Genomic DNA, 12,256 nt, shown 5'->3' with positions numbered 1-12,256 from the left:
ACTTAAGATCATGTGTCTTGCTAAAATCAGTGAGGCTGGAGCTCTTGCAAGCTCCCAAAGCCATGCTTTAGCTTTCCATGATACAGTCCCCAGGCAGATAGCAGGAACACCTGATGCATGGGAACAAAACCGGGAGAGGTGTTAAGCCTGAACCAGCCCCCAGGCACAGCTGTGCTGTTGGGACAGAGGTCTTGAAATAGCAGGGATAGTCTGTTCAAAAGCTCACATTAGAACAGGCCAGCCCAGACCTTTCCAAAGAGACTTCAATCATATCTGTGCTGTTTAAAGTGAGACATGGGTTTGCATAGACCATTTGAGAGTGTGTTTTTCTTTAAATAGAAACTTAGGATGAGACTTGTCACTTCCATTTAATTACTCTTCCTTAATATAGCCTGGTGTTTTGCAGCTGGGTAATTAACCTTGATGTTCGTTTGGACTTCACAACACACAACTCCCATTGCTGTCAATTAGCTGACAACATCGCCTGTGCGTTGACAGAATATTTTGTGTGACCCTGGTGACATGGCATTTGGGAAATTTCAGTGGCTAATACAATCAGCCTGCTGGAGAAAGTCCTTCACAAATTATTCTAACAATTTTAGAAAGGGCTGTGAGATTGTGACTTTGTCACTAGTTCGAGTTTGCAAAACAGAATAAATGTATACTAAAGACATTGAAACGTTTTCTAAAAGATCCCTCCAGATAATTAATGAAGCTGCTTGTTATCATGGTCTTGTACAGCTCTGAGCACAAGGAAGATGCCTTGATCCCAGGTAGATCATGCAGAAGTTATCAAACTTTTAATACTAATGTAAGTTTGGAGGTAGGATTATAAATGATTGCCACAAAATATTTTTTGATATATGAGGTGGCACAATAAACACTGCAATATGAAAACAGGATACTGGATGGAAAGGGCAAGTGGTACTTTACTTTTCCCACTGATTTCTTTGTATGTATCATAGAGTTACAACCTACTGGAAACAAGATTAAACTAGTGGGCAGCAAGAAGGTTGAATCGGACTATTTTCCTGTTATCCCACAGTGGGTCACATACTGCTAATGAGTCTGAACCCTGCAATCAGGCAAATATTCATTTTGAGAAACTAACAACCTCGTTCAGGGCTTTTAAAGCAGTCAATGCAGTTATCAGCTGAAAAGAAATCAGCTCAGACACAGCTACATTTCTTTCTGAACACTGTTCTTCCTCCCCAACAAGAATAGGAGCTAATGGTGTAAGTGAAACATTCTCGGAGCAAAAACCAAGAGAAGCCCAAGCCCCTTGTAGGTTAGAAACTTTGCCTTCTGATGAAGAAGGATTAAGTTGGTGCTTGATGGAATGCTTTTGCACAGTCTAGCTAGAGCCTTTTGTGAAGGTTCCTAATGTGAGCTTAATTCGACCTTCATATTTTCAAAGGCCATTGCCTCATCTACTGAGTCAAAAGAGCCAGTAAAATAAAAAATAAACACTGGTCTGTTGTGCTTTTACCTGGAATGACATCACCCACTGGGCCTTTTCCTGAAATATTCTGACAGTACAAAAAAAATACTGATGACTTATTTTCTACGCAGGGTCAGCATTATGAAGAGGAAAAGCGGGCTTTGAGCCATGAAATAATTGCACTCAATAATCACTTAATAGAGGCCAAGGTGACAATAGATAAGTTGTCAGAAGACAATGTAAGTATTAAATTATGGATACCACTTGATATTATATTCAGAAATAAATTATGCCGTGCATTTGCCATGGAATTATAGCACAGTTTCTTATTGTTTACATAAAATGTAATTTGTCACCTCAACAGTTAAAATTTATGTTTGATGCTCCCATCATCCTTTACATTCAGCCCTGGTTAAGCTGTTGGATTGGGGTCAGATATTTAATTGATTTTATTTTTTTTATTCAATTCATATTTAATTTTATTGATATGTTTATTCTTTAATTCTATTATTTTTATTTTTTCCTTATGAAATCTAAGATATGGCATTATTCCCACATTGATTTTGTCATGGGTTTCGGTGTAGTACAGCAAACTGTTAGAAGCAAATGCTCAGATTTAGTATATGTACTGAGGATTCATCATAGAGATTTTAGGCACAGTGTAGAGCCCAATATTTCCTTCAGTCCCTCTGGTCCTTCAGTCTTTGCTCCCTAAGATGGGCTTCCCAGCACTCTGCTGTCAGAAAGTATGATTGACCCAACCTGGCCTCTGGTCACTGCAGGGAGCAGGAGTCAGGTTTTCCCTAGCTGGGGTTCATGTGCAACTACCCACAAATACAAAGCCAGCAAAGTAAGAAAGATTACAGGCAATTAGTTCATTATTGTGCCATTCCTTAGGCACTTAATAAAAAATTCATCTACAGAAGACATTTTTTACTAGCACTTCTTGTTCAGAATCCTACATTCAAGCTTCCCACATTTCATATGAACTCTTAATCATATCAAGGAGCATTGGAGTCCATTAATATGCCTGTTAATGTGAATTGTGCCTGTGTGATTAATGGCTTCCCAATGAATACAAGAGTTCACAATCTGACGCTTTACTTTGCTACTGAAACAACAGTTACTCCATAACTCTGATAGCTGTAGCTGATGGGATGGGATGGGGTGAACACTAGAGGTGACATTTAGGTTTTAGAAGCACAGGTGTGCATCCAGAAGAATTCAGCTGCAATCAGTGGAGTTATTTCAGATCTAAAATAGAAGGAAAAAAAAATGTGTAACACTCTCCCAGTAGGGATTACACTACTTCACCGATTCAGGTTTGAGCCCAAACTTGAAGAAGCATTTTCAATATTCAAAACTATGAAAAGGCAGCTTAGACTGGACTGGAGAACTGAGTACTTATCTTCCAAGGATTTACTCTGAACTGCTCTGAACATTAGAGAACACCGAGAAAGCCTCAAAAAGTACCATTTCTTCACACTTGAGATTCATAGACAAAATTCTGCACTTAGTTATGCAGCATCACTAAGGAAAGGTTAAATTCCAAATTTCAGAATAGAAAACTGTGAAGTAACAATTAATATTATACTTAAAAGAATGTGCTATAAGTACCTAGTAACTATGTAACTTCCTGCATGTGGAGAAATTTTTTGTCCTGCCAATATTTCTTCCTTTTATCATATTTCTCCTCATTCTTCTGACAGATATGTAAAATTATGGCTTTTAATGCAAAAACATAGTTTAGACTACGGAAAACATTTTTGGCATTAATTGCACATTATTGTTCCAGTTGTCACAGATGGGGCTAGTTTCCATTGAGATAAAGGACATTGAGAAATAAGTACACGTGGCACATTCAACTCACATGTAATTTTTTGGTAGTAATTTTTAAAGCTGCTAAAAATAAAGTGTCCAAAATGTTTTTTGTACTCTCCATGACAACTAATCCACAAAAACAGAGCCTCACAGCTTTTGAAGAAAGGATTACATTTTGGAGTGATTTCATTTTTGTCTGCCTAGCAATGCCATACAGCACTTGGAGTACTTGTCTGTGCTATACACTTGCAGCACTACATCATATGTTTGACATGTATGCAACGTACAGAATCACATGCTCATGAAACAGATTCTGCTTCTAAATTATTGGTTTCCTACTGTTTGCAGAAGCAGTGTACTAATATAAATCTTTAAAGATTTACTTAAATGAATGTACATTTAAAGCAGAAGTAATATGTACAAAAGCTCACACAGACACACAAAAAAAACCCACAAAACAAGGGTCTTTGTAAAGGCCCTTGAATATGGAAATATAATAAACTAGTGATCATAGGAAAACTGCATTTACTATCCCTCTGCCTCAGAAACATCTTGTAACTGTTATTATTTCCATTTTTCCTTTTCATGGAATATTTCTTTATCACCTTTTAGAAGAACAAATTGGAAAGGTAAAAAATTTGCATGCAATAAAATGATAAATGCAAATCATTTCAGCATTCAACACCCTTTTTTTCTATAAACATTTTCTTAATTTTTACAGGTTAACACAGTCTGGTGTCCATAGTAACCTTTAGGCTTTGCCTGATTCATCCATGCCCAACTATAATGGCAAAATGTCAACATTGGTTTTAATGGCACTTTAGATCAGGAGAGCAACATACCAACTCTGACCTACAGGGACCCAAAGCTGCTGGTTGAAAGATAGTTTCAGTCATTTGTGTTCAATTAAATTTAGATGAAGGACAAATATTGTACCGGATTTTCCCACTAAAGAGGCAGTGGGAGCCATTCAATACCAAAATAGTAAACTGCTTGTTTAAATTCTCTTTTTTCCCTGTGTGGAACTCTTATGGTAATTTCTCACCCATTAAAAAATCCTTTTCTGTATAATCAAATATTTGCAGTGACATTTAATACATTCGTATAGCTGTGTACTGAAAGATATGTAAGGAGTCAGGAATCAGCAAGAAAGTTGCATAAGGAGACCAAGTCTTTGTTTATAAAAAAACAATACAGTGTGTATTTCTGCAGAGAAATTCTCCACAGTCTCATAAGATTGTTTCAGCCTTTTCAGAAGTATCTCAGTGCTGAGATGGGTAATGCTCAGTAAATATTGTCTGTCCTTAAATTTTCTTTTTGTTTAAAAGCTCACATTTATTCTAGCCTGTAAAGTACCATGCATGTTACAGAGCAAAGTCCAGTTCCTGATGGTAAGTATCCATCTTTTGAAATTCAGATTACTGTTCTGTACTAACAGTTCTTAAAATTTTCTTTTTAGTAATTGTATCAGCCCTCACTGGGAAAAGGAGCAAACATATTTGGACTATGCAAGAAACATGTATTTCAAAGTTAAAATATGCTCCAAATTTCCCCAAAGTCATTTTTTTAAAGAATTGCTCAGGTGTGCAATAAAGGCTGAAAGCCACAAGCTATTTGTAAACTTTGAAAAACAGGTTATTTTTGTTTTTCTAGGAACTCTATAGGAAGGACTGCAATTTAGCTGCTCAGTTGCTCCAGTGCAGCAAGAATTACGACAGGGCACATAAGCTTTCTGAGGTAATGTGACTCAACTCGGTGAATGATCAAATAAATAAATATCAAATAAAATGTTATTTTACATATATAAATTCCAGAACTTTTTTGTTCTTAAGGGTTTGATTTTTCCACTCCCTCCCCCTTCCTTTAATCATGAGGAGGTGTTGTGCAAGTCCACAGAACTTGTGTCCAGTGCAGCTGAGGGAGATGATGACAAAATCACAGCCAGTGGTGGAACTTGGAGGTATTCTCTCCCCAAAACCCAAAATCTATCCCGTAGAATGGGCCTGCACTGATCAAATGAAAAATAAAGGTTTTATTAAAATCAAAAGTGCTGAGAATCCCTAGACTGCAAAATGCTGGGGGTGGGGGAGTGGGTAGCAAAGGGGTGAGAGCAGGGGAATTGACAAGCTGCAGGCATCAGAAGATTCTGATATAATCAATTTTCCTCCTGAAGCATTTTCCAGTCCAGCTAATTTCTAAACTTGAATTTTGAAAACGGACTGACAGAACAAATATCTTTTTTTCTAAAGCACCCAGAGCACCTGAATGACTGATTTCCAAGGTCTTAAACTTTAATTAATAATCCTTGCTTCCAAGGAAACTAGGCTTTGAGAAACAGCCTTCTTAAAGGGGTAGGCAAATATTACCTTAGTGAACAAGTCTGTCTTTAGGGATTGCAGGCCCTACACAATGCAATTGCACCTTCTTCATGTGCATCAGTGAAGGTCACGGAGGAAAGCCTCTCTTCCCCAGTCCCATCAGGCTAATGCCCTAAATGGTCACTCCTGTGCAATTCTGCAACAGTACAAAGCAAAATTGAATGTGAATGTATCAACCATCTCTAAGCAGGTGAATTGCTTCAGAGCACTAAACAACCCTGGTAAATACAGACAGAGTAAGACCTGTGTCAAACAGGGAAAGGTTTTCTGGAACTGACAGAACTTCCGAACTGACCTTTATTCTGGTCCTGTCATTTTGCCTTAGCAATTCATATCCAGGAATTATCATACTCACACTTGAAGTACACTACCTGTAGCAAGAATTAAGACCTTAAAAAGTACTTAGTGGTTTCACTTTCAGAAAGCAACTGCAAAAGTAATGGTCTCCCCACAGTTCCATGGTGCCCCATATACATTATTAAATAGGCAAAGTTTCATAAGTCCAAGTATGCATTACTTTAACAAACATGAATGTACTGTCACAGCCAATAAATTCCTTACAAGTGCAAATATTACCTGACAAAATATTGTACTTTATCCCAGAAGACTAAACTATGGTACAATACAGAAATATGACAGCAATAACATTTTAGCAGTTCCAGTTTCCAGTGCAATGGCCAGAAAATAATGTTCTTTTCCTTAATGGATTTCTTAATCTAAGTAATGTACATAGAATAGATCAAACAGTGATGTTACAGGATACTACAATACCAGCTGCCCCATACAGCAGCTTCACATTAAATGAACTGTATTTCTTTTCCTCATTTCAGTGGCAATTACAGCAGCCCTATTTTATGACCTTTTTATTCAATCTTTGTTCCATCTCTACTACTATAACTAATACTTATGTCTGCAGCAGACTGGCAATATCATTCTCTTTATTGCCAATGGAAGGCGTGTGATCTAATTAATATCATAATGATTAACCCAAAATATCATGGGAAGCCAGTTGGTTGAAAAAACACTCATCCTATTCCACCTTAGCAAGAATGCCCTTTCATAACATGCCATATTTTAATACATTGAGTCTGGGATTAAACCAATTTTTTAAAACTTTCCAGTGAAGCTAAGAGAGAAGTTCCATATCTTACACGATGTGGTATCATTAAAAGGAACAGGCACTTTAAATTTCTCTTGACTAAAATAGACGGAGTACAGAACCACTTCAGTATTTGTAATGTTTATCTCTTCTAGAGAAACAAAGTTAAGGAGGGAGTGAGGTTTCTAGGGCTTCAAGGTATTCACTGATTATTTGGTAATGAGGAACTTGATTCTAGTTACAAAAAGAAAGTTCTGAGTAACTCTGAGTTCAGCCAAGCATATAAGAGCTAAATTCTTAAGTGGGGGTAAATCAACATAGATATCAAAAGAGTCACAAACTCAAAACTTAGTCCCAGCATTATTTATTCTATTTCCAGCACAAAACACTGAGACACAGCTATCACACAGCTCTCTCTCATATCCTTGTTGATCATTGCTTGAGATCTGAAATGAGCAAGGCAGACAAAATGAGACTGACAAGCGTGCTTGGTGATACCTGCATAGTCATTGCCTACAAGACTTTGGATCAGTGCCAAGGAATGTGTTCTTCTCTTTCTTCATGTCCAGATGATAGAATGGCAGGTGTAACCATGGGTCCACAGAGATGATCCTGGACTTTCTCAAAACACTATATGACTTCTGATTCATAACAGACATTTACCAATTCTGACTGGTCTGTCTCAGGAATTATAAAGGAAAATCAGGTCTTAGCTCTTCTTTCTGCCAGTGTACTAAGAAACTAGAGAAACAGCTGGCAGCTGCTGGAAGATGCTGAGGCTGATGTGGATGGTTGATCTGACAAGCAGTGTCTGACTCCTGGGGCACAGAAGCTGGTTTGATTTGCTTCTTCCCAGCACAGGGACACTCCTGTCACAGCAGCCAGCTCCATTGCTTTAAAGCATCAGTGACACCAACTCTCCTGCCTCTTCAAAACAGCATTGTTTATCAAACGCAATGATGGGGGGGCAGAAGCCAATTTGGCATCAGGTTGGAGCAAGATGAGCTTCAAAGAAGGCAAGAAGGAAAGAATAGATATGATCTTCTCCTCTGTCCTCACCCCAGCAGAGACCTGCACACCCCACACTCCAACTGCAAATACAGTTGTAGACAGAGTCTGAGAAGTGCTGCTGCAAGCTGCAATTCCCTACCTGTTTTTTTAATATTGTTGTTTACTACATTCTTTACATCATTCCTATCTAACCTGAATACACATGAAAGGAAACCTTTCGGTTTTCTAGTTTTTTCTGTGAGAGGAAGTAGGTGAAGATTTCCAAATGTTAATAAATGAAAGCAATGTCCTTATGTTTTGTTTTCAGAAATGCACAAAGAATGTGGCCACCACATTAGTCAAAGAACAATATATAGTGGGCTATGTGATATCATAGACAGCACCCATCTATCAATGTTGTATAAGTCCAAGCTATACTAGTATTGACAGGCACCCTTTCTCCTGTTCCTTTGCCTTCTCTTTATGTTACAGCTACCATCTGACTTTCAGGAAAGAGTCAGCATCCATCTGGAAAAACATGGGTGCAGCCTTTCTGTCCCCTTGTGCCACTCAATCTTACTCTGACACCAATACCCACTTGCGTCATTGCCAAAGTACTGGAAAACCAGATCCAAACAGCTTGTCTTCCACACTTGTCCAGTCCCTTACAAGGGATTCTCAATTTCCAGGAGCCTGATGGAAAACTCGGACAAAGGCTCAGTACAAGTCAGATATTTATTGCAGTGACACCGCCCTTTACTGCCCCTGAGGAGAGGAGAAGGGAGAGGAGGCAGAGTATGGACACACAAGTTGAAAGACGTGGGGTTCCTGCGGTCCCAGAACTCCACGGACAGCACTGTAGAAGAAGATGGTTTCCATTCCAGCTTCTCCCACGAAGCCTTCCCAGAGTACATTACCTCTCTGCCAACATCCAGTTCCTATTCCAGCTTCAGCGTCACATCTGAGGAGAAGGAGAACGCCCAAGCCAACACTCTGACAGCTTCTCAGCAAGCAATCTACATGAGCAACCGAGATGACTCTTTGAAGAAAGTCACTGCAGGTTATGAGCATCAGGGAAGTCCTAGGTTTGCCAATCCAAACCTGCGCAGCACATGGAGCTGGCAGAGGATAACGAGAACTCGCCCACTTTACCAGGACTCTGCCTCCTTATGCAAGTGAGCCTTTTCATTTCGCAGCCATAACACCACAGCAGGCTTTAGCGAATCAGAAAATGAGGAGCGAGTGCAGGAGCACCCACCTCTCAGAGGAAGACTTGCCTGGGCGATGGAGGCAGCTGAGCGTGGAGGACATTGGTGCATACTCCTACAGGAACACTGACAGGCTGTCACCCTGTAGTTTTTCAGAGCAGTACTACAGCAGCCCTATTAAGAAGGGAGACAGCCGAACGAGCCCCATCTATGCTAGCTACAAAGCAGATAGCTGCTCAGAGGGAGATGATATCTGCCAAAGCAGACTTGTGGATTCTTGCTTCCTGAGAACAGATGGTGGCCTGAATATTGACATCAGTGCTAGCTGTAAGCAGGACAAATTGCCCACTTACAAAACAAAAGAATCAAGAGACCAAAAAAATGAGAGGATCACGGTCCAGTTATGCAGTAGCAAAAACATCGAAAATAGCCCAGTATTGAAAAGAGAGTATGTGGACGTGAGCCCCAACAGCTCAGCAGAGTCCCTCAATCAGAGTTCAGTGGAGGCTTTCAGAAATCCACCAGTCTTCCATGGAGCAAGGAAGCCATTCGGGAATTCACAGCAAACAGCAGCAGTTTCAACGGACTGGAAGCACTGGGTTGAGTCGGAAGGACAGCCTTACAAAAGCACAGTTATACGGAACCCTTCTCAACTAGGCATCTTCCAAATGGCAATAAGACAACAAATAAAAGGAAACAAACAACGTTTGATACTTCTAGTGAATGATATGTTTCAGGAAACCTGAACCTTAAACAGAATTATTATAAATATATATTCATAATGGTACTCTATGTTTAAAAACAAAAAACTCTTCAAAATGTTATACAGCACTTTTCACTTAACATCCTTTCCATGTGGGAGACTGTCCCCTCCCCTCTTTTATAAACCTGAAATATTTTTATAAACAAAATTGTATTTATTAGACTATCCTAAGCTATTTGAGCAGAATTCTTTTCCCTTCAAGCAGGTTTCTTATTTATTTTTGTGCATGAGGCCATCTGTGCCTAAACTCTTGGAGGAAAATGGTAAAGTCACGACAGCAGTGTCAAACAATAAAATCCACCTGACTAAATACCATAAATGTCATGTGAAAACAGAACAAACAAGAATGATGAATTTGAAGAATTATATTTTTTAAAAGAATGGAATTGTATCTTAAGATATTTCATACAAATGTATTATGAGTGACTAATGTATGCACAAGGTGATACTAATATTTTGTTCTTCTGATCCACTGTGTTTCTGCTTTCCTATTTTACCTTGTATACTACCTCAAAAGTAATTGAGGGTTTCTTTGTCACATTTTCTGTAGGCTTGCATTTATATTGTCTAAAATGCATGCAGTGTTCATAATTAATACTGTATTTTGCATTACTTAATAAAAGACACCAGTGGAGATATTTTGGGGTGGTTTTTTCCTCCATTAAAACAAACCCTGGGCAACAGAACATGGGATTGCTCTGGGTGGCATCAGTCCAGCAAAAGTTCATGAGCAAAGATCCTGCTATCTTGGGGAGTCTCTTTCTCTGCAGGCTCCAGAGCACTGGTTCTCAGTCTGTGGCCCCTGAGTGTGGAGGGACAGCTTCTCATCAGCCCATGAAAAGTAAACCAGGAAAACAAACAGTTTCACCAGGCATTCACCAGACATGGCTCTGCACGCTGAAAACAAAATTGAAAACTACTTGAATACCTGTGACTTAAGCTCCTCCTCCACTACACACACACTCGACACAATCTTTCAGGTCTTTGGGACTGTTACTTCCACAATTGCTGTTTTTTTTCAGATGTAGCTTGGTATTTCTAAAAAAGAGATTTTTCTAAAGCTCAAGGAAAGTCTGGCTTTCTGTAGCCCATGGGGATTTCTCCCCTCCGGAGTCTGGGAAGGCTTAGTTTTACCTCTTATTTTTGCATTTCTTTCCACAGGAGTTTTCTGTTTATCACCATTTCAGCACCAAGGAATGTTACAGCTTGGACAGCAGCAGAAGGAAAAATGGCAAATGGAGGAGAAAACCAAAATAGGCTCAAAGAAAAATCCTGTGGATGTTCTTCCAAGCTTCAGTATTGCTGATTGTAACAGGCAGATACAGCAATATATATTTAATATTATAAATCATTTTATTGAACACACATCCTATACTTGAAATACTGGCTCCTACAAGCGCATGCAATGGGCAAAAGCCTTACCTAGTGCAGTGGTGGTAGTAAATCAGCCGAGATCAAGGGTTGGACTGATGAACTCTGAGGTCACTCCCAACCCAGTCAATTCTATGATTCTATGATCACCGTGGAAATCAAAAATAGTTCCTTAAAAATATAAATTAATTACCTACCACTCAATTCATAAGAAAAAATAAATATTTTCTGCTGATTATCTGAAAGCAGTCACCTGGCTTTTAACTATTAACCACTTACACAGAACTGGTCATTTCCCACATAAGTATCTTAAATTGTAAGGCTCAGGTTCAATGTATTTGACATAAACAGTTCCCACTACTCTCCATATCTTCATGGATAATATAGAAATTTGACCATTACTGATGTGTGAAAGCACTTGCTGTGCTATTTGGAAGATCTGGCATCAATTGCTTACAGTTCCTCTGAGATCTGTAGCAGTTCTGTGAAGAACAATGGTAGCTAATAATGTCACATAGCTAAGGCACAACATAGCTCTAAAGTGAGGCTTATTTCAGTTCAAAAGCTATAACACACCTACTGCTTTTATGCTCCCATACTTGTTCACACTGGGTACGCAGTAAATAGAGTTGGAGATCAAAAAAAAAGTTATTTTCCCTTCAAAGCTGTAAGATGATAGAACATTGATGTGAAAAAAATCTCACTGGTGACTCATTCAGTTACATGAATTTTAGACAATCTCCAAGGAAAGAAATTCATTTCTCTGGTCATTGAATACGAGGATTTGTATGCAAGAGGTAAAAATTAACTGTTATCTCACCCAAGAAAATATGTAAGCTATGAAACAATAAACCATGACATTTATGAACTGGAACACAGTATCAGACTAATTCTTTTATAATATCATTCATTACTTGACACTAAACAGATATCTTGGAAATTACACAAAATTTTCTGCTAGATATTATATCTCTGCCTGTTTAATATCCTGACATATTATGTTCTTTCATACTACTGCAGTTTCAAAGTATGCTTCTATGCTTCACTTGACTCTCTTTGCCAGTATATGTGTACTAATATGTAAATCAAACCCAGCCTTATCAAGACAGGTAGCACCATTTTCCTTGTAAAATAGCCTATAACCTTGTAGCATTTTCCTGTAACAAATTCTGTTTCAGAACACTG

The 12,256-nt window shown here is 38.7% G+C and overlaps 1 protein-coding gene across 1 annotated transcript in view; it reads left to right on the top strand.

Moving 5' to 3' along the window:
• Nucleotides 1–9,594, top strand: part of BEGAIN (brain enriched guanylate kinase associated) — a 142,321-nt gene extending 132,727 nt beyond the window's left edge. The window contains 11 exon segments of the mRNA XM_030452498.1: nt 1,573–1,680; nt 4,916–4,999; nt 8,058–8,105; nt 8,222–8,308; nt 8,311–8,443; nt 8,446–8,492; nt 8,494–8,541; nt 8,543–8,819; nt 8,822–8,872; nt 8,875–9,446; nt 9,448–9,594. Coding sequence (XP_030308358.1) covers nt 1,573–1,680; nt 4,916–4,999; nt 8,058–8,105; nt 8,222–8,308; nt 8,311–8,443; nt 8,446–8,492; nt 8,494–8,541; nt 8,543–8,819; nt 8,822–8,872; nt 8,875–9,446; nt 9,448–9,594 — 1,602 coding nt within the window.
• Nucleotides 9,595–12,256: the final 2,662 nt, after the last annotated feature.

Source organism: Calypte anna, chromosome 5A, assembly GCF_003957555.1.
Source record: "Calypte anna isolate BGI_N300 chromosome 5A, bCalAnn1_v1.p, whole genome shotgun sequence".
Taxonomy (NCBI): domain Eukaryota; kingdom Metazoa; phylum Chordata; class Aves; order Apodiformes; family Trochilidae; genus Calypte; species Calypte anna.
Note: the sequence above shows the minus strand (reverse complement) of the source record. Positions and strands in the feature narration are given on the sequence as shown.